The 22,487-nt window shown below is 45.9% G+C and overlaps 1 protein-coding gene across 1 annotated transcript in view; it reads left to right on the top strand.

Annotated features, from left to right (window-relative positions):
- Nucleotides 1–370: 370 nt before the first annotated feature.
- LOC135200458 (mediator of RNA polymerase II transcription subunit 7-like) overlaps nt 371–22,487 on the top strand; it is a 44,995-nt gene continuing 22,878 nt past the window's right edge. Inside the window, exons 1-2 of the mRNA XM_064229121.1 lie at nt 371–587; nt 793–1,050. Of these exons, the coding sequence (XP_064085191.1) occupies nt 393–587; nt 793–1,050 (453 nt within the window). The 5' untranslated portion in view covers nt 371–392. The remainder of the gene's footprint in view (nt 588–792; nt 1,051–22,487) is intronic.

Genomic DNA, 22,487 nt, shown 5'->3' on the forward strand with positions numbered 1-22,487 from the left:
CATTCCCATCAATTCTCTCCTACATAGCTACCCAGCTTTACCTTTTTTAAGTTTTCTAGGCAAGCCATATGAGAATCTCAAAATTACTTAGTTTTCATGTTTAACAAGTTCACAAAAGTGCAAAAAGTTCTGTAATGCTATACAGGATATGGTGCTATACAGGATATGGTGAATTTTGCTAGGGTATCAACATACTTTACACAACATCAAGGGTATATAAGTCTTCAGTAAATCTTATAAGTTTTGTAATTTCAAACAAATCAAAAAACATTTGGTGGGGTTGAAAAAATTAACATGATTAAAATTTTGAAGGTTATACCTTTATTGATAAACATTTCTGTACATGTCATAGTTAATTCAATAAGTTTATTCTTTTTTCAGACTAATTAAAAATGGCTCTTGCTGGAGAGAGTACATCAACTTCAACCTGGCCACTACCTCCTACTCAGTATATTAATCACTATACAGATGAGAATATCAGGAGAGGAAGGGCTCCAAAGCCTCCACTACCAATTCATAATGAATACACAATGTTTGGTATGCCTTTCAATGCTGATGATGCAATTATTCGACCTCTTGAAAGCCAGGTGTGAAACACATGAGCTTTGGTTTGTACATAATGTTATACCATTTTGAATATAGATACTCTATAAGATTACAAATGATTTTGAACATGAATTGCTGTGCTGTTGTAATTTGTTATTTTTTATTTGACATTAATGATCATTGATTTATATTCTATACAGCTTTTTCAAGAGTTCAAAAAAATATCAAGTGATGTTCGTGTTTCAGGCCATACGACGTTTATACCCGCAAAATTTTGACCACAGAAGGGAATTGAAGAAGCTAAACCACTCTATCTTGGTGAACTTTCTAGATCTATTGGATATCCTTATAAAGTGTCCAGATTCAAACAAAAGAACTGATAAAATTGAAGATATCAATATACTATTTATTAATATGCATCATTTGATTAATGAATTTCGACCTCACCAAGCAAGGGAAACCGTTCGCGTGATGCTGGAAATGCAAAAAAGGCAAAGACATCAGGTATGTTTTATTGTTGTTATTTTTCCTTTGCTTTTTTTTTATGTAGGAAACTCGTATCAAGTACATACTGTATTTGCCGACGTATTAGGCTCACTTTTTAAATTTTTAATGCACCAAAAAACTACCCTGCATCCAATGCGGCCGTTTTACGGATGGGAGACAGAGCGCCGTAGGCTAAGCCTAGTGGGTAAGCACAAAAATAGCTATTATTATTGTTAATAGGGGTTAGTTTTTCCAGACCTCTGAGTCTCAAGTAGACACTTCCCGGGCTGGTTCTCAGGGATCAATCCTGAGAGAGAGAAAAACAAAAATTAAGACTTTATTTGAGAAACCTGTTTTATTTTAAAAATTTATGATGTTATTAATTGAAATTATCTTTGCTCTCAACAGGAATACTTTTCATTTTGTTCATGAAACTTACCTGTCAGATATATATATAGCTGTATTTTCTGACGTCCGACAGAATTTCAAAACTCGCGGCACACGTAGTGGGCGGCCAGGTGGTAGTACCCATTCCCGCCGCTGGGAGGCGGATATCAGGAACCATTCCCATTTTCTATTCATATTTTTTCTGTCGCCGGTGCTGGAAACAACTGTTTTGGCGAGTACCTCCGGTCTAGGAAATTTTCTTTGGAATTATCCGTCGCTTTAAAATTAAATATCTGGTTTGGAACTTTTATTGTATCGACCTTCTGGATTGTTGGACTTGGCAATGCGTAAATCAGCTGGGATTTGGTTTTTGTCATTTTTGGAATTTTGGCTTTTGGCTTTGTGGTACATGATGTCGGGATCAAGTACAGGGAGTTTCAGAGTGTGTGTGAGGAGTGAATGTAAGGTGAGGCTTCTTAAACCTTCAGTTGATCCTCACACAGTTTGTATGGAATGCAGGAGGCATGTTTGCTTGGTTGATGATCGGTGCAATGAATGCAAGGATTTGTCAGATGATAAATGGAAGATGTATGAGACCTATCGGCGTAAATTGGAGCGCGATAGAGTCAGGAGGTCTTCCTCCAAGAGCAGTTCTACAAAAGGTAAGGAATGTAATATTTCTCCTCCTCTAACACCGGTAGATTTTGTTCAACCTAATCCTGTTTTGTTGCCTTCGGGCCCTATTGCTGTGTCTGGAGAAGGTAACGCCCTTTCTCTGATTCTCGAGTCTATTCGCACTCTTGAATCGAAAGTGTTGGCCTTAGAAACTGGCCCTGTGAAAGTTTGTGATAGTGCCCCTAGTGTTGTGGAGGGGGCGTCAGATCGGCCCATAATGCCTCTAGGCCTAGACCTCTATCGGACTCCCAGGACTCAGGGAGTGGGTATGTCGAAAGACCGCAAGAGGGTTACGGGGGCTCCCACCGATCTGGCGTCCCTTCGGTCAGGCCTTGTTGCTAAGTCCAGGCTGCCAAGGAGCGCGCACGAGCGCGCGTCCTGAAGGATTGCTTTTCGTCCTCCGAAGCGTCCTCCCCGCGCAAGGGGTGGAGCGCTCGGAGAGACTCGCGTCCGTTGAAAAGGACTTTTCGTTTTGAGGACGCTTCACGTCCTATGTCACCGCTTTCTTCAGAGGACGCGTATGACGCTTTTCCTCCTCAGAAGAGAGGTAGAGTCTCAACCGACGAGGACGTTGGGTTGCGCGCACAGGCGTGTTCCCCTGAGATGCAGGTAGCTGTACCTGCGAGAAGGAAGGAGGCGTCCCCTTGCCCCTTGCCTTCTCGCAAGGTCAGTCCTGCCCCTTCTTCTTTGTCACCTACGAAGAATATCCTTTTGTCCCTTCAGGACCAGATTTCGTCTCTCATGGCTCAAAGGACTCGCCCAGCAGCAGTCGAGCCTAAACGGAGAAAGGACGTCAGGCTGCCCGTCAAGAGGACGAAGCAGTCTCATTCTCTCTCGTCTCGTTCGTCTCTCTCTCCGCCTCCGGATCGTCACCGTTCTCGTTCTCCGAGTAGATCTTTCGCTCACGCTTTGGAGGACGCTTGCCGTTCGAAGCAGGACGCTTTGCGCTCTCGGCAGGGCGCTTTTGAGGACGCTCGGCAGGACGCTCGCCGTTCGAAGCAGGACGCTTTGCGCTCTCGGCAGGACGCTTTTGAGGACGCTCGCCGTTCGAAGCAGGACGCTTTTCGGACGAGGCAGGACGCTTTTGAGGACGCTCAGCAGGACGCTTGCCTGGCTAAGCAGGACGCTTTTGGCGCCTCTCGTCAGGAAGCTCGCGCTTCCTCTCGTAGAGACGTGTCTAGTAAGACAGTTCCCGTTGTTTCTAAGGACGCTCTACGTTCACAAGATGTCCGTCCTTCAAAGGATCGTTGTAAGGGCGAATCCGTACCTGAAGCGGTGACTTCCAATCAGCGGAAGTCTTTGTTCAGGCCTAAGCCTGCTGGACGTACGCCCTCTCCGGATGGACGTTCTCCAGTTCCTCTTAGAGAAGAAGGGGAACTTAGTAGTCCAGCGAGTTCAGTCGAAGAAGAACCTCCTGTAGCTTCGGCTGTCTCAGACTATAAGGTTCTTGTGCGGCTGTTACGTTCGTCCTTCTGGGGATAAGTTTCATCCCGGCAGCCCCTAGGTCTCCACCCTCTCAACTTTCGTCTTCTAAGTCAGTCAAGACTAGAAAGGAACGGACCAGGGCAAGAACCATTTTCTTTCGCCTTTCTCCCTCTAGACTCTCCGGGAAAGGGAGGCGCATTTTGGTATGAAACCCAAGGAGGACGTGGGGGTAAAGGTTTGACCTTCGTCCGCTCTTGGGGACTTCTCCAGTTTAGTGGACGCTCAGAGGAGGCTCCCTCTTATCTTCTGCAAAGGTGTCCCTGGACGTCCTGTGGAGACGGACCACCACTTGAATAGGGGACTGCTGCGCACTTTGGGTGTCTTTAATTTCTTAGACTGTGCGTTGGGAGTTTTGGACCTTCAGTCTAGAAGCCCTGATTCTCTCAGTCTGGGGGAGCTGTCCAGCGTGTGTCGTGTATGGACAAGCCGTCAGGGATGTTCGGAAGAGCTGGTTTCTCATTTTGGAACAGCTTTCCGAAGAAAAGAAAAGCTCTTTCTATGTAATTTTACCGCTAAGTCGGTTTCTCCCGCTCAGAAAGCGGAATGCTCTTTGCGCCTCTTTTTTCGGACCATCTCTTCCCCCAGGCTATGGTAAAGGATCTTGCAACAAGTTTGCAGGAGAAGGCGACCCAGGACCTCTTGGCACAGTCTTCAAGATGCCCAGCAGTTTCCTTCTACATCTTCATTCGTTAAACCCCCGAAGAAAGTCAAACCTTTCGCGGGGCACCCCCCTCGAGAGCAGCTCCTCGAGGGAGAGGTTTTTTCGAGAGGAAGAACTTCATTTAAGCCAAAATCCACCAAATGAAGATCTTGTCCTTCAGACGCCAGTCGGGGCCAGGCTGAAGTTCTTTGCGGAGGCATGGAGGCAGAGAGGGGCGACCCTTGGACTCTCAAGATCGTAGAGCAGGGGTACAAGATCCCCTTTTTACATCCTCCTCCTTTAACATCAACTCCCAGAGACCTCTCTCCGACTTGATCAGGGAGAGAAGAAAAAGTATCCTTTTCGATCTTTTAGACCAGATGGTCGAAAAAAGAGCGGTGGAGCAAGTCTTGGACCTGGGGGTCACCGGGGGGCTTCTACAACAGGATTTTCCTGGTGCCAAAGCAGTCGTCGGGTTGCGCCAGTCCTGGATGTGAGCAGGCTCAATCTTTTTGTGGAGAAAAAACAAGTTCAAAAATGGAGACGCCTCAGTCGGTGCTAGGAGCCTTGAGACCTGGCGACTGGATGGTGTCTCTGGACCTGCAGGACGCGTACTTTCACGTCCCCCGTCCACCCTCTTTCAAGGAAGTACCTGAGATTCGTCTTAGGCAACAAGGTTTGATAATTCAGAGCCCTTTGTTTCGGTCTCAGCTCGGCCCCGATGGTTTTTACAGTTATAATGAGGAATGTAGCGAAGTGGCTCCATTCTTCAGGGATCAGGATATCCCTCTACCCTCGACGATTGGCTGATCAGAGCGTCGCTCGAGAAGAAAATGTTCTGGAGGACCTTCAGTCGATGTTAGCCCTAGCAAAGTCCCTGGGTCTTTGGTCAACTCCGAAAAAGTCGCATCTGACCCCGACACAGTCCATCGTGTATCTGGGGATTCAGATGGATTCAGTGGCTTTTCGGGCGTTTCCATCCCAGGAACGTCAGCAGCTGGGTCTAGAGAAAGTCGCAGCCTTCCTAGGGAGAGAAGCTTGTTCGGCGAGGAATGGATGAGTCTGCTGGGCACCATTTCCTCGCTGGAAAAGTTTGTCTCGTTGGGAAGACTGCACCTCATGGCCTCTTCAATTTTTCCTTGAAGAATGGAAGGCGAAGGAGGACCTGAATGCGATCCTAAGGAATCTCAAACACAGTGAAAGACCACTTAAGATGGTGGCTGTACCCACTCAGAAGTTGCGAGAGGGCTTGCTCCCAAATCTTCTTTGAGCCCCGCCGACCTAGTGTTGTTGTGTTCTCAAGACGCTTTCCATTTGTTCCGGTTGGGGAGCAACACTAGGGGGGGGAGGAATGTGTCAGGCCTCTTGGGAGGGGAAAGGGGTCAGGTCGCCTGGCGCGCATTCAATGTAAAGGCGAACTGGCAGCGATCTTCCTGTCGCTGCAGTTCTTCGAAGACAAAGTGTCAGGCAAGGTCATTCAAGTCAACTCGGACAGTACCACAGCCCTTGCATATCTAAAGAATCAGGGAGGAACTCACTCCAGATCCCTTTTTCTCCTTGCGAGGGAAGTTCTGCTATGGGCAGACGTAAGGCAGATCAAGATCCTGACGAGATTTGTGGCAGGGGTACAGAATGTCAGGGCGGACCTTCTCAGTCGTCGAAATCAAATTCTGCCAACAGAGTGGACCTTGCACCAGGAAGTCTGTCAGCAATTATGGAGACTGTGGGGACGTCCTCTAGTCGAACCTGTTCGCTACGTCGAGGACGAAGAGGCTTTCCTCTGATTGCTCCCCGGTTCTGGATTCCTGGGGCAATTTTCGGTGGACGCGTTGCTCTGGAGCTGGACAGACCTAGATCTTTACGCCTTTTTTCCCCCATTCAAGATCATGGGGGAAGTCATGAGGAAGTTCGCAGCTTCAGAAGGGACAAGGTTGACTCTGATTGCCCCGATGTGGCCAGCAAGAGAGTGGTTCACAGAGGTCATGACTTTCCTTGTGGACTTCCAAGAACGTTGCCCTGGAGGAGAGATCTACTCAGACAGCCTCACTTCAAAAGGTATCACCAAAACCTCTCTGCTCTGGCTCGTGACTGCGTTCAGACTATCGAAAAAGTTGGCCAGAGCGAGAGGCCTTTTCGAAGGGGCGGCTGTGAGAGCAATCGCTAATGCTCGAAGAGCCTCTTCAAGAGCTGTCTACCAATCTAAGTGGGCCTCCTTCAGGGCATGGTGCAAAAAAAGGAAGGAATTTCCTCTTCCACGACCTCTGTGAACCAGATAGCAGATTTCTTGCTCTATTTAAGAAATGTGCAGAAATTGGCAGTTCCTACAATTAAAGGTTATAGGAGTATGTTGTCTGCCGTTTTTCGCCAACAGAGGACTGGACCTCTCCGACAATAAGATCTACACGATCTCTTAAGGTCGTTTCGAAACCTCCAAGATTCCACAGGCAAGACCACCCTCATGGAATCTCCGATGTGGTTCTGAAGCATCTAATGTTAAGTCCCTTTGAGCTCTCCACGAAGCTTCTCTACGGGACTTGACGAGGAAAGCGCTTTTCCTTGCTTCTCTGGCGACGGCGAAGAGAGTTAGTGAAATCCAATATTTCAGTAGCCTAGTGGGCTTCAAGGGGGACAACGCTGTCTGCTCGTTGAGCCCGTCTTTCTTGGCAAAAAATGAGAACCCGTCTAACCTCCTTGGCCGAGGAGCTTTGAAATCAAAGGTATGTCGGTCTCGTGGGTCAAGAACCAGAGAGAGCCCTGTGCCCTGTCAGGGCTCTCAAGTTCTATGTTAATAGAACTAAAGAGATAAGAGGTCCCTCAGGTAATCTCTGTGCGGTCGAAGAGACCAGATTTGCCGTTTGTCGAAGAATGCTTGTGGCTTTCTTCTTGAGGACGTCATTAAAGAGGCTCATTCATCTTGCCAGAAGACTGATTTGAGCCTCTTTAGTGAAAGCTCACGAAGTCAGAGCGTAGCTACTTCTCTTGCCTTCCAAAGGAATATGTCTATCATCAGTATCCTTGATAGCACCTTTTGGAGGAGCAATCCGTATTCGCCTCACATTACCTCCGGATGTGAGAACGATTTACGAGAACTGTAGTTCTTTGGGGCCTTACATTTCGGCAGACACAGTTTTGGGGGCTGAAGGTAGCTCTCTCCCTATCCCTTAGCTTAGTTAGGTTAGTTTTTATTATGTTTTGGTGATGGTGAGATCTTCTGTGGAAATCTCCCATTCTTTAGTTTAACTGTCAGGGTTTTTTGGTTAGTTGGTCAGGTGGTGGTCGGTTGCTGTGTTACTCATATGTTTTGGCTAGATGGTCTTGTCACATTGAGGTCACGTCCCGTTGACAGAGCATCCAGAGTGCACCAGCACTACAGGTCTACACCTGGCTGGCAACTCTGATAAAAGCAGAAGCAGGCTTAATAAAGTGACAGTAATCACAGAGTCTACTTTGCTAACAGGTAAGGAACCAAGAAGTAAATCATTTACTTAATTTAAGTTTCCTAAAAATCCTATTCTGTCTCTGCCCACCATCCGAAGGTGGGATTCAGCTATATATATATCTGACAGGTAAGTTTCATGAACAAAATGTTATTGTTATAATACAATTAAGTTTGTTCATACTTACCTGGCAGATATATATAATTAGAGTGCCCACCCTCCTCCCCTCCAGGAGACAAGGTCATGAATAAAATATGAATAGAAAATGGGAATGGTTCCTGATATCCGCCTCCCAGCGGCGGGAATGGGTACTACCACCTGGCCGCCCACTACGTGTGCCGCGAGTTTTGAAATTCTGTCGGACGTCAGAATACAGCTATATATATCTGCCAGGTAAGTATGAACAAACTTAATTGTATTATAACAATAACATTTTTGAATTCCGTAGATAAATAGATCCTTGCTGGGTCCAATTTGGGCACTCAACAAGTAAATGCTGTACTGTCATGGGTGTTTGACATCTGATACACTTCATTGGGTCAGCATGTGGTGTTGACATCAAGTGACCATGCGAGAATCTTGTGTGTCCTATACGGAGCCTTGCTAGGATCACCTCTTTTGATCTTTCCTCTTGTGAGGATGTCCTCCATGCATATACTTCAGTTTTTATGTTTTTAAGTTTATTTGTTGTTGGCACCGAGGCCCATTCTCCTTTCCAATCCTGGTAAATCAATGGTTTAACAGATTTTACCCAGTCTGACACTGGGGCATGTGTAATTGTTGGAGGGATTGTGCAGGCTAATTTGGCAGCTGAGTCTGCATATTTATTTCCTTTTATTCCCCCGTGTGCTGGGATCCAACATATTTGCATTGATAATCCTGATTGGAGGAGATGATGAATTTTTATTTGTATTTCCTGCACTATTTGGTTTCCTGATTTATACTGTCTTATTGCATCTATAGCACTACGTGTGTCACTGAAAATAACAGAGACACTTGCTTTTGCCTCAGATATCATATCAAGAGCCATCTGTATGGCTGTGACTTCAGCAGTAAATACTGATAATATTAAAGGTAGGCTTTTTTTTATTAACATATTTTTCGAATATGCAGATGCTCCTACTCCAACATTATTTTTGGAGCCATCTTTATATGCCATAAATTTGTCGCCTTTTCTTCTAATGTGCTCCAAAGCATGTTGGCGGTACATTTCTGTACTTGTCATTTGCTTTTTGAGTAGGTAAGACAGGGAGGTACATATCTTTATTCGATTTAAAATCCACGGTGGTGGCAATTCCATTGGTGGGTGAAAAATTGGATCCATGTTATGCAAGTTCATTATGTATCTAGCTCTTTTTGGGAAAGAGCTAGTACTATTAACTGCTGTTACTGGATTACAGTTTTGGAAGCAGTCAGCTGCAGGAGACTATCCCGCCTGCATTGAAAGACCTCTTCGTATTGTTATCAAATTACGGTGATGTTTTAAGGGCAAAACAACTGCCTCTACCAAAAGTGTGTTTGTTGGGGGACGATCGGAATGCTCCGTGCACAATCGCACGCCTTCATGGTGCACTGCATCGAGAGATTTTAATGCAGATTCTGAGGCGGATGAATATATTGGACAGCAGTAATCTATTATGGATAAGACTGCTGCCTTATATATCATTAATAAAATGTCTCTTTGCTCTCCAATTAGTGTGTGATAACTTTTTTAATATGGTAAGGACTTTGATGCCCTTGGCTTTAATGTATTTGATGTGCTCTTTCCAATTTAAATGTTGATCAAATATCACTCCTAGATACTTGATTTTTGTACAAAATTGTATTTCAGTGCTATAAAGGTGAAGTTTGATTGTTTGGTTCTTCATCCATCTTTTGTCTTTGTAGAAGACAATTGCTTTTGTTTTATCAGTTGAAAATTTAAATCCAACTGAATTAGTCCAACTACAATGGCAGTACTGAGAAAACTCTGAGCATGTCTCAAATTACTACTCATATAGTAAATGACAAAGTCATCAACATATAAACTGTTTTTTACACCACTTGGTAAACCTATAATAATGTCATTGATTGCTAAAGCAAATAATGTACAGCTCAAGACACTACCGTGAGGGATTCCTTCTTCCAGTTTATAGGTTACTGAGTAGGAATTTTCTACTCTTACTTGAAAAGTTCTGTTTGTTAAAAAGTTCTTAATAAATATTGGTAAGTGGCCTCTTAGTCCCTTGGAGTGGAGTTTTTTTGTACATGAACTTCCCTGACAGATATATACTTAGCTATAGTCTCCGACGTTCCCGACAGAATTTCAAATCTCGCGCACACGCGACAGGTAGGTCAGGTGTCTACCTTACCCGCCGCTGGGTGGCGGATGTACGAACCACTCCCGTAAGCTTGTCAGATTTTTCTCTGTCGCTGGGAACGTAACAACTGTTGTCGGTTCCTCTCGATAGTTTTTCGATTCTCGCTTGCCTGGAGTTTAATTTGGACTTCTTTTGGTGACGTATTCGCTTTGTTTGGCTTGGCATACGCTGATTGTGGACCGGTTTGATTTTGAGTTTGATTTTCTTTAACGATGTCTGATCTAGAATCGGTAGTTAAAACTTCGGTTTTGTTTAGGGTTTGCGTGAATGAAGGATGTAAGGTGAGGTTGCCGAAAGCTCGGTAGACCCCCACACGGTTTGCATGAAATGCAGGGGGAATGAATGTGCTTTTGCTAACCCTTGTAGTGAATGTAAGGGATTGAATGAAGAAGAATATAAGGCTCTCTTCTTCTATGTTAGGAAGTTGGAACGTGATAGAGTGCGTAAGGCTCCTCTAGAAGTTCTAGCAGATCTAGAATGAGTGAGTTGGATGTGGATCCTAATAGTACTAACGTAGAATTAGAACCTTCTTCCCAAGTTGCAGCCCCGGCTCCCCGCACCGAAGCCGAAGATTCGCCTTCGGAGGCGGCAGCTCTGAAAGCCAAGAATCGTTCTATGGATCAGAAGATTCGTCAGTTGGAAGGTAAGGAGAGTGTTAGTGATCAGTGCAGTGTCCCCGTGTTGTGGAGGGTGCGTCTGACCGGCTCCTTAGTGCCTCTAGGCCTAGACCTCTTCCAGACTCCCAGTTCCAGTGGAGTAGGAAAGTTGAAAGCCGCAGGAGGGCTAGGGAGAGACCCCCACCGGTCAGGCGTCCCCTCGGCAGATCCTGAAAGTACGCTCCAGGCTGCCTCGGATCGCTACAAGAAGGAGCTCCTACGCCAATGCTTCTCCTCTTCGTCGTCTCCCTCTCCGAAGAGAGGGTTGGAACTCCCCGGATGCTGTCGCGCCCGTTGAAGAGGGCTTGAAGGAGGCTCCCTGCAGTCCTTTGGCTTCTAGTCCGGAGGTTTTCCCTTAAGAATCGTCGGTGGAGGCGAAGAAACCCAAGAAATCCTGTGATCGTTCTTCTTCTCGCGCTCCGCGCTCGGCGCCTGCTTCCGAGGAAGAACAAGAAGATTCTCCTACGAGAGTACTCGCGGGACTTCAAGCTCAGATCACGGCGCTAGCAGACTCTCTAGCAGTTAGATCACGTAGGAAGAAGGACGTTTCTCTTCCGATCAAGAGATCTAGGCGCCGCTCTTCAGAGGATCATTCTCCTTCATATGGGGAGGTTTCGTATGAAGGTGGGGCTCGCGTGAGCGCCCTCGCTCGCGTGAGCGCCCTCGCTCGCCTGGCTCTCTTTCGATTTCAAGGCGCCAAACATCGGTAGGACGCTCTATGGAGAAAGAAGTTTTTTCTCCAGATTGGATTCCCGCTTCCGGTAAGCGCACTGCACCTGCTCATCACGCGATTTCTTAAACTCCCTCTCGTGAGACTTCTCCTCAGCAGCCTCAAGATTCTAGAAGGGCGCCCTTATACAAGTAGGCGTTCTTCTTCCAGAGTGCACTCTCCTCAGGTGTCGGATCGTGACTTCTCTCCTGACAGGCATCTAGAGTCTGGTAGGAGTCGTGTGCATGATAGACGGCCTACTGTTAGCCGCTCCTGCAAGGTAGGCGCCAAGAGCCTACTGCACATAGCTCTCCTAGTAGGCGCTCGTCTCTTTTAAGGCGTCATACTCCTGATTATTCTCCTAGGGGCAGACAACAAGAGTCTTTCAAGCGCCCTTCTCCGTGTAGGCGCTCTCCCGCTTCTAGGCGCACTTCTCCTGACCGTTTGTCTCTTGGTAGGCACCAGGAATCCCGGAAGCGCCCTTCTCCAAGTAGGCGCTCGTTAGTTTTGAAGCGCCCTTCTCCTGAATGTTACCCTCTTGTTAGACGTCAAGAGTCTCGCAAGCAGCCCTTCTCCTAGTAGGCGCCATTTCGCCTTCCAGTCGAACTTCCGTTGATCGTACGCAACTGGACAGGTATGGAGAGCCGCGCAAGCGCTCTGCTCTCGATAGGCGCTCTTCTCCTGGCAGCCGCTCGCCTCAGGATAGGCGCATAGAGTATAGTAGGCGCTCTCCTCCTCTGTAAGCGCCCTGTGGATGTTTCCGAGGATTCTCGGAGTAGGAGCCCTACCTCTCCTTCGGCTGAGACTTCCGTATACCTCGAAGAGGGAGTCTCATCGTAGACTTCCAGATCTTCTCATCGTTCTCCAGTGGATGTGAACTCTTCTAAGAGAGGCGTTCTCCAACCTCTCGCTCAACTCCTGCTAGGATCCCTTCGTCACCTAAGGATCTTCCGCGCTCGCCTCGACAAGACGTCCTAGAAGGTTCGGATGAGGAACCGAACACTTCTGCTGCTGTCTCTTCTTACAAGAAGCTTACAGAGCTACTTTTACAAGTTTTTGGGGTGGGGATTCCCCTTACGCCTACGGCTTCTCCTTCTCCTCACTCACTTTTTTCAACGGCAAAGACAGCGAAGAGTTCTTCTTGTGTGAGGATGAAGCCAACTCTTTCTATGAAGGAAGGCACTGAGGAGTTTTGGTTCCTGGATGGCTTCCAAAGAAGAAGCGGGGAAAACGATGTTCGCTTTTCCGCCTTCGAAGTTATCAGGACGCGCTGGTTTCTGGTACGAAACAGGAGAGCCCTTAGGATTGGGTCTACCGTCTTTGGCTGATTCGGATTTTTTTCGGCGCTGGTAGATTTCGACAAGGAGAACTGCCCTTAACTCTGCTAAGACGACTTGGGCAATGAATGAATTGGATCATTTGCTCAAGGTATGTTTAGAGTGCTAGAAGTATTTTAACTTCCTTGATTGGTCGTTGGGAGTCCTAGCCAAGAAAATTGAAGTGCCAGAGTCAATTTCGCCAGAAGATCTTATGTGTGTTTTGTCTTGTATGGACAAGTCAGTAAGAGACGGAGCGAGTGAAATCGCCTCCCTTTATGGGGCCGGGCCGGGATCGTGAAGAAGAGGTCGGTTTATTGTTCCTTCTTAACGAAGTCGGTCTCCATGCTCAGAGGTCTTCTTTGCTGTTTGCTCCTCTGTCTACTCAGTTTTGTTCCCGAAACATCGAGTGCAGGACATTTCGAGGTCACTTTCGGCCAAAGCCACCCAGGACCTTTTGGTACAGTCGGCAAGAAACCTCGCCCTTCCTTCCCTACCAAGGCTAAGAAGGAAAAGGCAAGTGTTCGAGAACCCTTTCGAGGGGCTCTTCATCAAGAACCTCTACGTTTAGAGGTCGTAGACCTTCAAGAAGGGGTAAGACTTTCGCCAAGTCTGTTAAAGCCCCCAAATAACTTGCAAGTCTTTCAAACAACGGTGGGCGCCAGACTCTTAGAGTTTGCAGAAGTCTGGCCCAAAAAGGGGCGGATCCTTGGACCCTTTCTATTTTGAGGAGAGGTACCTCATCCCTTTCGTCGAAAGACCTCCCTTGACGACCATCCCAAAGGGAACTGACGGCCAGTACAGAGACCCCATCATGAATCAAGCTCTCCATCTTGCAGTAGATCAGATGCTGGAGAAGGGGGCTATCGAACTAGTGACAGACCATCATTCATCGGCTTCTACAACCGCCTTTTCCTAGTTCCGAAGTCCTCAGGGGGATGGAGACCGGTGTTGGATGTAAGCGCCCTGAACTTCTTCGTAGAAAAGAAGAAGTTCACGATGGAAACGCCTTCATCAGTGCCTGGCAGCACTTCGTCCAGGGGACTGGATGGTTCCTTGGATTTACAGGACGCTTACTTCCACGTACCGATCCATCCTTCCTCGAGGAAGTTTCTCAGATTCATGATGGGGGGGAAAATTTTTCAGTTCAGGGCTCTGTGTTTCGGCCTCTCGACGGCCCCTCAAGTGTTCACGGGGATTGTGAGGAATGTGGCTCAATGGCTTCATGGCTTCATTTGAAAGGGGTGATATCCATGTACCTCGACGATTGGCTAATAAGGGCCAATTCAGAAGATCGTTGTTTGAAGGACTTACAAGTAACTTTAGAATTGACGAAGGCTTTGGGACTTCTCGTCAATTTCAAGAAGTCATCACTAATTCCCGAGCAAGAGTGTGTGTATCTCGGGATACAGATGAACTCTCTGAGTTTTCGGGCTTTTCCCTCGCAGGAAAGGATAGCCCGAGGATTCGAGAGAGTAACAACCTTCTTAGGGAAAGAAGTATGCACAGTGAGGGAGTGGATGAGTCTGCTGGGGACGCTCTCCTCGGAGCAATTCGTTTCCCTAGGAAGGTTGCACCTGAGACCGCTCCAATTCTTTCTTCATCGGAATTGGAGTCGTCGTTCTCAGGATTTGACGTTCTCCCTGTCGTTATCCCAGGACATCAAGAACATCTCTTATGGTGGACAGATCCCAACCTCTTTGCGAAGGGACTGTCTCTTCAATCACAGACCCCCAACCTGGTGTTGTTCTCGACGCGTCGGACATGGGTGGGGTGCAACTCTGGGAACCAGCGAAGTGTCAGGTACCTGGGTGGGGGACCAGGTAGCCTGGCACATCAACAGAAAGGAGTTGATGGCTTGTGTGGTTGGCTCTGAAGGCTTTCGAGCCCAAAGTCAGAAGATCGGTAGTGCAGGTCAAACGCGGACAACACTACAGCTCTGGCATACATCAGGAAACAGGGGGGGACGCATTCCTTCTCCCTGTACGAGACAGCAAGAGACCTTCTTCTGTGGGCAGAAGAAAGAGAATCAAGCTTCTCACCAGGTTCGTGCAGGGAGAAAGGAATGTAAGAGCAGATCTCCTCAGCAGGAAAGATCAGGTCCTTCCCACAGAGTGGACCCTTCATCTGGATGTATGCCAAGAGCCTGTGGAAGTTATGGGGCAGGCCACACATAGACCTCTTTGCCACGTCAAAGAACAAGAGGTGGATCCTTACTGCTCTCCGATATCGGATCCAGAGGCAGTAGCAATAGATGCTCTTCTTCTAGACTGGAACGGACTCGACGTCTACGCGTTTCCCCCCTTCAAGATCCTGGGGCTAACTATCAAGAAGTTCGTAGAGTCCGATTCAACGAGAATGACCTTAATCGCTCCCTTTTGGCCGGCCCAAGAAATGGTTCACAGAGGTACTGGAATGGTTGGTGGACCTTCCAAGATCGCTCCCGCTAAGGAACGATCTACTCAGACAACCCACTTCGACAGGTACCACAAAAATCTCCTCGCTCTCAGTCTGACTGTTTTCAGACTGTCCAAAGTTTGGTCAGAGCGAAAGGCTTTTCAGCAGCAGCTGCTAAAGCAATCGCAAGAGCGAGGAGACCTTCCACCTTGCATGTATACCAGTCAAAGTGGGATGTCTTCAGACGTTGGTGCAAGAGGAAGAACATTTCCTCTTCCAGTACCTCTGTGACCCAAATTGCGGATATCCCTTATTTTCCTCAAAGAAGAATGTCATCTGGTTGTGTCAACTATTAAGGGATACCGCAGTATGTTAGCGGCGGTATTTCGGCATAGAGGCTTAAATTTATCCGATGATAAGGACCTGCATGATCTTATTAGATCATTTGAAACCATTAAGCGTCCTCATGTAGTACCGAACTGGAATCTAGACGTAGTCCTACAATTCCTTGGATCGTCTAGATTCGAACCTCCTGGCTTAGCCTCTTTCAAGGATTTGACGAAGAAGGCTATCTTCCTTTTGGCCCTAGCTACAGCTAAAAGAGTGAGTGAGCTCCAAGCTATTGAGGGCAATGTAGGGTTTAAGGAAGATTCTATGGTGTGTTTCGTTTCTTCCAAGTTTCCTTGCAAAGAATGAAAACCCATCACGCCCTTGGCCCAGGAGCTTTGAAGTTCGTAGTTTATCTTTTCTAGTAGGGAAGAACCTGAAAGAACTCTTTGCCCTATGAGAATTATGAAGTATTTCCTTAAGAGGAAGAACAACTTAAGGCTAATCAAGATGTACTTTGGTGCTCCGTAAAGGACCCACTCGGCCCATGTCGAAGAATGCTCTTTCCTTTTTTCTGAGAAGCCTTATTACAGAGGCACATGTTGCCTGTAAGGAAGATTATTTTAGACTACTGAAAGTGAAAGCTCACGAGGTGAGAGCCATCGCAACTTCGCTTGCATTCAGAAAAAAATATGTCTGTGCGGAACTTGATGGAGGCGACTTTTTGGAGATGCCAATCGGTTTTTCGCAAACCACATACCTACGTGATTGTAAAAATCACATATGATAAATGCTTCGCCTTGGGTCCTTTCGTATCGGCGGATGCGGTGCTGGGGCAGGGAGCTGAAACTTATCCTGTGTAAATTTTTTATATGTTACCCTATATTTTATATTGTTGTTTTTTGGTTGTCTGAAAGAGGTTGCAGGAGGCACCTCTTTTTGTCGTAATATTAACCCTTTGTATTTTGGTTAGGTGGTCTGGTGGGTTTTGGCTCCTTGCAGAGGTAGTGGTAAGGATCTGTTTAGGTAAGGCGGACAAGGTCCCTCTAACAGCATCCGACTTGGATTCTACCACAATAGGGATCACATATCCAGTGGTAGATCCGAGAGTCTTTCAGCATCAGGTCAGTCCTAGCTGTAGCTCTCCAGGCAATGCAGACTCAGAGATAGTATCTATGAAGTCTTCATCCTGAAAAGGTGAGAACCAAGGTTTTTATATCCTACAACATTAGTTGTTTCCCGTCTTACCTGTATTATTGAGCTGTCCTCTTACCCTCCACCAAGGGTGCCAATCAGCTAAGTATATATCTGTCAGGGAAGTTCATGTACAAAATGATATTGTTAAACTACAATAAAGTTTGTACATACTTACCTGGCAGATATATACGATTAATGGCCCACCCACCTCCCTCAGGAGACAGGTGGAAGAGAAAAATCTGACAAGCTTACGGGAGTGGTTCGTACATCCGCCACCCAGCGGCGGGTAAGGTAGACCACCTGACCTACCTGTCGCGTGTGCCGCGAGATTTGAAATTCTGTCGGGAACGTCGGAGACTATAGCTAAGTATATATCTGCCAGGTAAGTATGTACAAAACTTTATTGTAGTTTAACAATATCATTTTTGCATGATGTTATGTTTCCATGTTGATCGTATGCTTTTTCTATATAAAAAAAATATAGCTACTGTTAATTTCTTTTGTTCAAAGCCTTTTTTGATGTGATCTTCTAAATGTGTTAAGGGATCTAGGGTTGATCTGCCAGCTATTGAACCAGACTGTGTTGTGTTAAAATGGATTCTTTGGTTATTACATACGTTAATCGTGCATTAACCATTTTTTCTAAGATTTTGCATAGGCAACTTGTTAGAGATATCGGTCTATAATTGGATGGGTTACTTGCATCCTTTCCTGGTTTATTTATTGGAATTATTATGGCATGTTTCCATTTATCAGGAAAGACACGTTTTAGCCAGATACTATTATAAAATGATTTAGCTATAGGAGCTAATTTTTCTATCGTTTCAAATTATATTTTATCATATCCTGGTGTGGAGGGATGACAAGAGTTTGATTGGCATTATCTAGTTCATCCATGTTAAAAATATAATTATATTCCAGGTCTTCAAGAGTTTCAAAATTGAGTATTATATTTTCTTTTTGTTTACTGATATTTTGAAAATGTTTATCTAGGCTGGAGTAAGCACTGATGTTTTCAAAATGCTTTCCAATTATATTTGATATTTCATGAGTATCATGGTATATTTTTCCATTTAAACGTATTGCACTTCTTGGAGGTTTTATATGTTTTCCATTGATTTTCCTTATCTTTTGCCAGATATCCCTTGTGGATGTGTTTGAAGATATGTTTGAGACATATTCCTTCCATGATGCGATTTTTTCAGCTATTACCGTTTTTCTAAATTTGGCTGTATATTTGTTATGTAGTGGTTTAATGTGGTTAATTGTTATGTTTGTTATAACTATTTTGTTTAATATGTTTATATTATAGGGCATTTTGTTGAGTGATTTAAGGCGAGTTTTGAGTCTGTAAAGATTGCGACCCAATACGTATATGTTTTATTTTACTTAAGGTTGTTAAGGTTGGGTTCCACCATGGGACGGGATTTTGTGGAATGTGATTTGGTTTTTGGAATACTTTTATATGCAGCATTTATTATGAAGTTTGAGAAGGATTCACATGTAGTATTGTGATCTTCATTATGTGGGAATGGTGGTATGTTTTGAGTGTATAGGAAATATTTATCCCAGTTAGCTTTTTGAATATTATATCTTGTAGGTAGCAATATTTTGATATTACTTAAGTAGTTCAGAATGATTGGGAAATAGTCACTTGTATATGAATCGTTTAGGACGTTCCATTCAAATTTCTTGGCTACATCATTTGAACATAATGAAATGTCAATTGAAGAAAAGGTTAGGTGTGTATTTGAAAAATATGTTTGAACTTCACTTTCATTGAGACAATAAAGGTTGTGTTTCATTATAGTATTCTCTATGTTGATTCCGGATGTGTCAGTGGGGTTATTAATATCCCATAATTGATTATGTGCATTAAAATCTCCTACTATAAGTAGAGGTTCCTGTATACTTTTACTTATAAGTTCAGAAAAATCACTGAAATTTGCATTGAAATTTGGTTGGTTATATAAATTACTAATAGTGATTTTACTTTTGTCAGGCATATACAGTTTAATTGATGTTATTTAATATGGCATAGGTGGTATGTCAAAAGGTTCATATGTAATGCTATTATGAACGTATATGGCTGTGCCTAATTTCCCACCGTCAGTGAATAACAGGCAATTTTTTAGTGTTGGATATTTGTAGGGTTACTTCCTATATGTTGTAGACATATGCACATTGGGTTGTGGTCTCGTATGATTCTTTGTAATTCACCCAGACGTAGTCGGGTTAAGAGACCATTTATATTCCATTGAATGATTTTATATTCCATTATTGGGAGGAATTGGTGTTAAATTCTGTAAATTGATTGCTGAATTTACTTTACCTCGTAGTTTATATGCATTTGAATTTATTTGTGGTTTTTTAATCGTTGCATTTGTATGTTGGTTATTAGATTCTGCAGTTGTTTGTTTTTCATAATTTAATATTAACAAGTCTATTTTTTATTTTATAATTTCCTTTTTGTATTTTAAGGATTCAGAACATAATTCGTTCTCATGTTGGTGTGTTAAAGGGCACCTTAAATTAGTAAAATTGTCTATATAATTTTGTACTGTGTCCTCTGTCTTGGTAGTTAGTTGGTTATATAGAAATTTCTGGTTTTGTAATTCTATTGTCCTTTTCTGTTGTGATAAGGACTGTTGGTTTGAGGGGTTATTTGTTTTGTTGTTGTTAATGGAATATTTGGGGTCTTGTGGATGGTTGGGGGTGATAGTTATATTTTGGTTTGGTTTAATGGTATGATTTTTCATTAGCATTATTTGTGGGAATTGTAAAGAGTGATTAATTGTTTCTTTACTGTCTAGATGTTGGCTGTTTGGTTGAGATTGAGGGTAATTGTGTATTTCCACTTGTGATGAGGTTAGTTTGATATCTTTGCTAAAATGTTCTCTTGGTGTAGTTGGAGTTTCTTTGGATTGATTGTAATTTTTGTACATGCAACTTCCCCGGCAGATATATACTTAGCTTATGTCTCCGACGTCCGACAGAAATTCGAATTTCGCGGCACACGCTGCAGGTAGGTCAGGTGATCTACCCCCCTGCCGCTGGGTGGCAGGAATAGGAACCATTCCCGTTCTAGAACCAGATTTGTTCCGATACGTAATACAAACCATCGGTCCTTTAACAATAGGAAGTAGCTAGCGGTAGCTGGAACGGTCGTAAGCTTCGAACAAGGGGAGAACGGTAGTTAACTGCTTGTCCGACAGTCGCGCGGCTGGGAGGTAAACAAACCACTTTTGCTTTCGGCCGCAGGTTGTGAAGGACGTGTTCGTCATCGCTCCTCTGCCCGTTCATCGTCGTATGCTTTGTTTATATTGTGTTTTCTACTAATGGTTTTGTTTGACTTGAAAATGAAACTGTAAGTACACTGTTTTCATTTTCATTACTTAATTATGAACCAACATGGAGCTATCGCCGTAGATGCGGCGATTTCCTCTCTTTTCATGAATTGAACCCTTGAATTATGTCTCGGTGCCGAGGGCGGGCGCGCTCGCGCCGAGTCATGTATTTTTTTGGGCGAAAGTGTGTAATTGAAAAATGTAAGTACTCTTTTCATTATATTTTTGCCGTGTGCGTTCGTTGCTGAGAGCGTGATTGCGCTCGGCACGAGCCTTTTATTTTTTATGATAGAATGCAATGAAAGTGGATTCGCAATTGCAGTATTCTTTTCATTTTCATTTATTTATTTGCATAAATTTTAATTTGGATCAATTTTCGCTCTTACCCGGGAATTGATCCTTACGATTATTTTCTGTGAAAGTGAAATCGCAAGTGCAGTATTCTGTTTCATTTTCATATATATTTTATGATAACATCATATTATTATGGATCAAGTTTCCGCTCTTACCCGGGAATTGATCTTTTCCCCTTTAAGTTCTATGAAGTGAATCGCAAGGGCAGTATTCTGTTTCATTTTCATATTACTTTTCACTGCTGTGCGGGGGTAGGGGAAGCGAAGGTCTGCCAGGAAGTCGTCGGAAAGCTCTCCCGCGACTCCCTTGGTATCCGATTCTTCGTCTTCTTTCCTGCCCCCCGCTCAGCTTCCTCGTTGTATTTTGTATTTGGGGTCTTCCTTGCGTTCGGGTGGGGCATGTCTTCCCCCCGTGCGTGAGGGAACCCCTCTTACTAATCTATCTGTGCTACCGCAGGTGCTACATCCGTGGGAGACGACCTTGGACAGGTATGGACCACCGCGGCGGCAGGGCGTGCCTAGCATCCACGGGCTGCTGCAGCGTCTAGCGAGGTCTGGGGCGGTCTCCACTACTACCTCCACGGCCGCTTATGCTGCTCCCCCCCGCCTGGTCTACACTCCCCATGCTGTGTCGGTGACGCCGTCTGCTGCTACTAGGGCCGCCGCCGTACCGAGGGGTGGTTGCCGCCGCCGCCTGTTTTCTTCGTGTTGCCTGCCCCAGACTTCCGCTGTTCCAGCAGCTCGCCCCTGGACCGGCCGTCAGTACCCAGGTTCCCGCTGGCTGCCGATGATTCTACGAGGCGATCGCTGGGCTTGCCGTACCTGCCGCTGATGTGATTCCCGCTGCTGGCTTGGCTGTCCCTTCTGGGTCTACCACTGCCGCTGTTCCTGCCGCTCCTGAGCTGGTTGCTGTTCCTGTCGCTCCTGGTTCCTGAGCCTGTCCATTGCTGGTCCATGCCCACGGTGTGTCTTCCCCAGTCCCAGGTCCTTCCGGACAGGTGCAGTCGGGCCGTGTTGCTTCGGCAATAGCCCCGGCTCCGGCCTGGATGGAGGACCTGACGACTGTCCTGCGTGAGCTGACGAAGAAGAGGAAGGTGTCAGTGATCGTGAGAGATGCGCCACTCACGATCCCGTCACGACGCCGCACGTGCCAGGTATGGTCTTAGGACCAGCCAGGACGTACGCTCAAGTGATTGGAGGCAACCGTCAGGGATCTGTTGCTGGTCCTTCTTCTGAAGGAGGAGGGTCTTGGGAGCTGCTCTTGTTGGAGGGACTGGACGGTCCTACTCCTCAAGACGCTGTAATTCCGAGATTCAGAGTAACTTTGCCCAGGTTATTGCACTGATTCGTCAGTACAACGACCTGGGGAAAGGATCGCCGCTCCACGGCTCAAGTCGTTCTCGAGCCCGAGTAGGGAACCAGACTGACGGTGGGCTTGCCGCGATAAGAGCTTCTCGACTCGGTTCTGAACCAGGAGAGCCTCTCGTCTCCGGACGAGAAGGCTCGCTCAGGTCTAGCCGGTCGGGCAAGCTACTTCCCCTCCTCTGCCGCGACGACAGCGGGTTTTTTTTTCGGAGTATTGCAGCTCTTCTTCTTCTTCTTCTTCCAGTCCTCCTGAGAGGTTTCGATCTCGACGAGGACTGGAATGAGTCAGAGGACGGTTTTGGCTCTCCTGTCAGGTGTCGATCAGCCCCACCCAGACAAAGTTCACAGTGGTGGCAGATACTTACCTACAGCACGAGTCGTGACCCTCCTCGGGGGGAAGGGGGGTGGGAGGTGAAGGCGGCGATGGCTGCTCCTACTCTTCTCCAACTGCTAGTTCCATTGGGAAGGCAAGCGAGTATCCAATTCCTCCCCCATTCCCTCTTTCTTACAGCTACGAGGGAAATGGGAGGGATCCTACAGAGATTTCTCTGTAGGATCCCACGTTGGGGACTGCTACCGGGGACCTTCGGGTCCTACCTGACGTAATCCCGGTCGTTGAGGAGGGATCCTGCCCCATTCTCGATTTCTACGGGAATCGAGAGGACCTCAGCCGATATCGTTTGTTGACGAATTCGGTGGGGGGTTTCACAGAGTGCTTAGAATTCTACGGAATTTCTAGCGCATTCAGAGTATTCGAGTTTTTTTACGATCTCCAAACACTTAGGCGAGACCACGGTCCAAAGT

Source organism: Macrobrachium nipponense, chromosome 26 (genome assembly GCF_015104395.2).
Source record: "Macrobrachium nipponense isolate FS-2020 chromosome 26, ASM1510439v2, whole genome shotgun sequence".
Lineage (NCBI taxonomy): Eukaryota > Metazoa > Arthropoda > Malacostraca > Decapoda > Palaemonidae > Macrobrachium > Macrobrachium nipponense.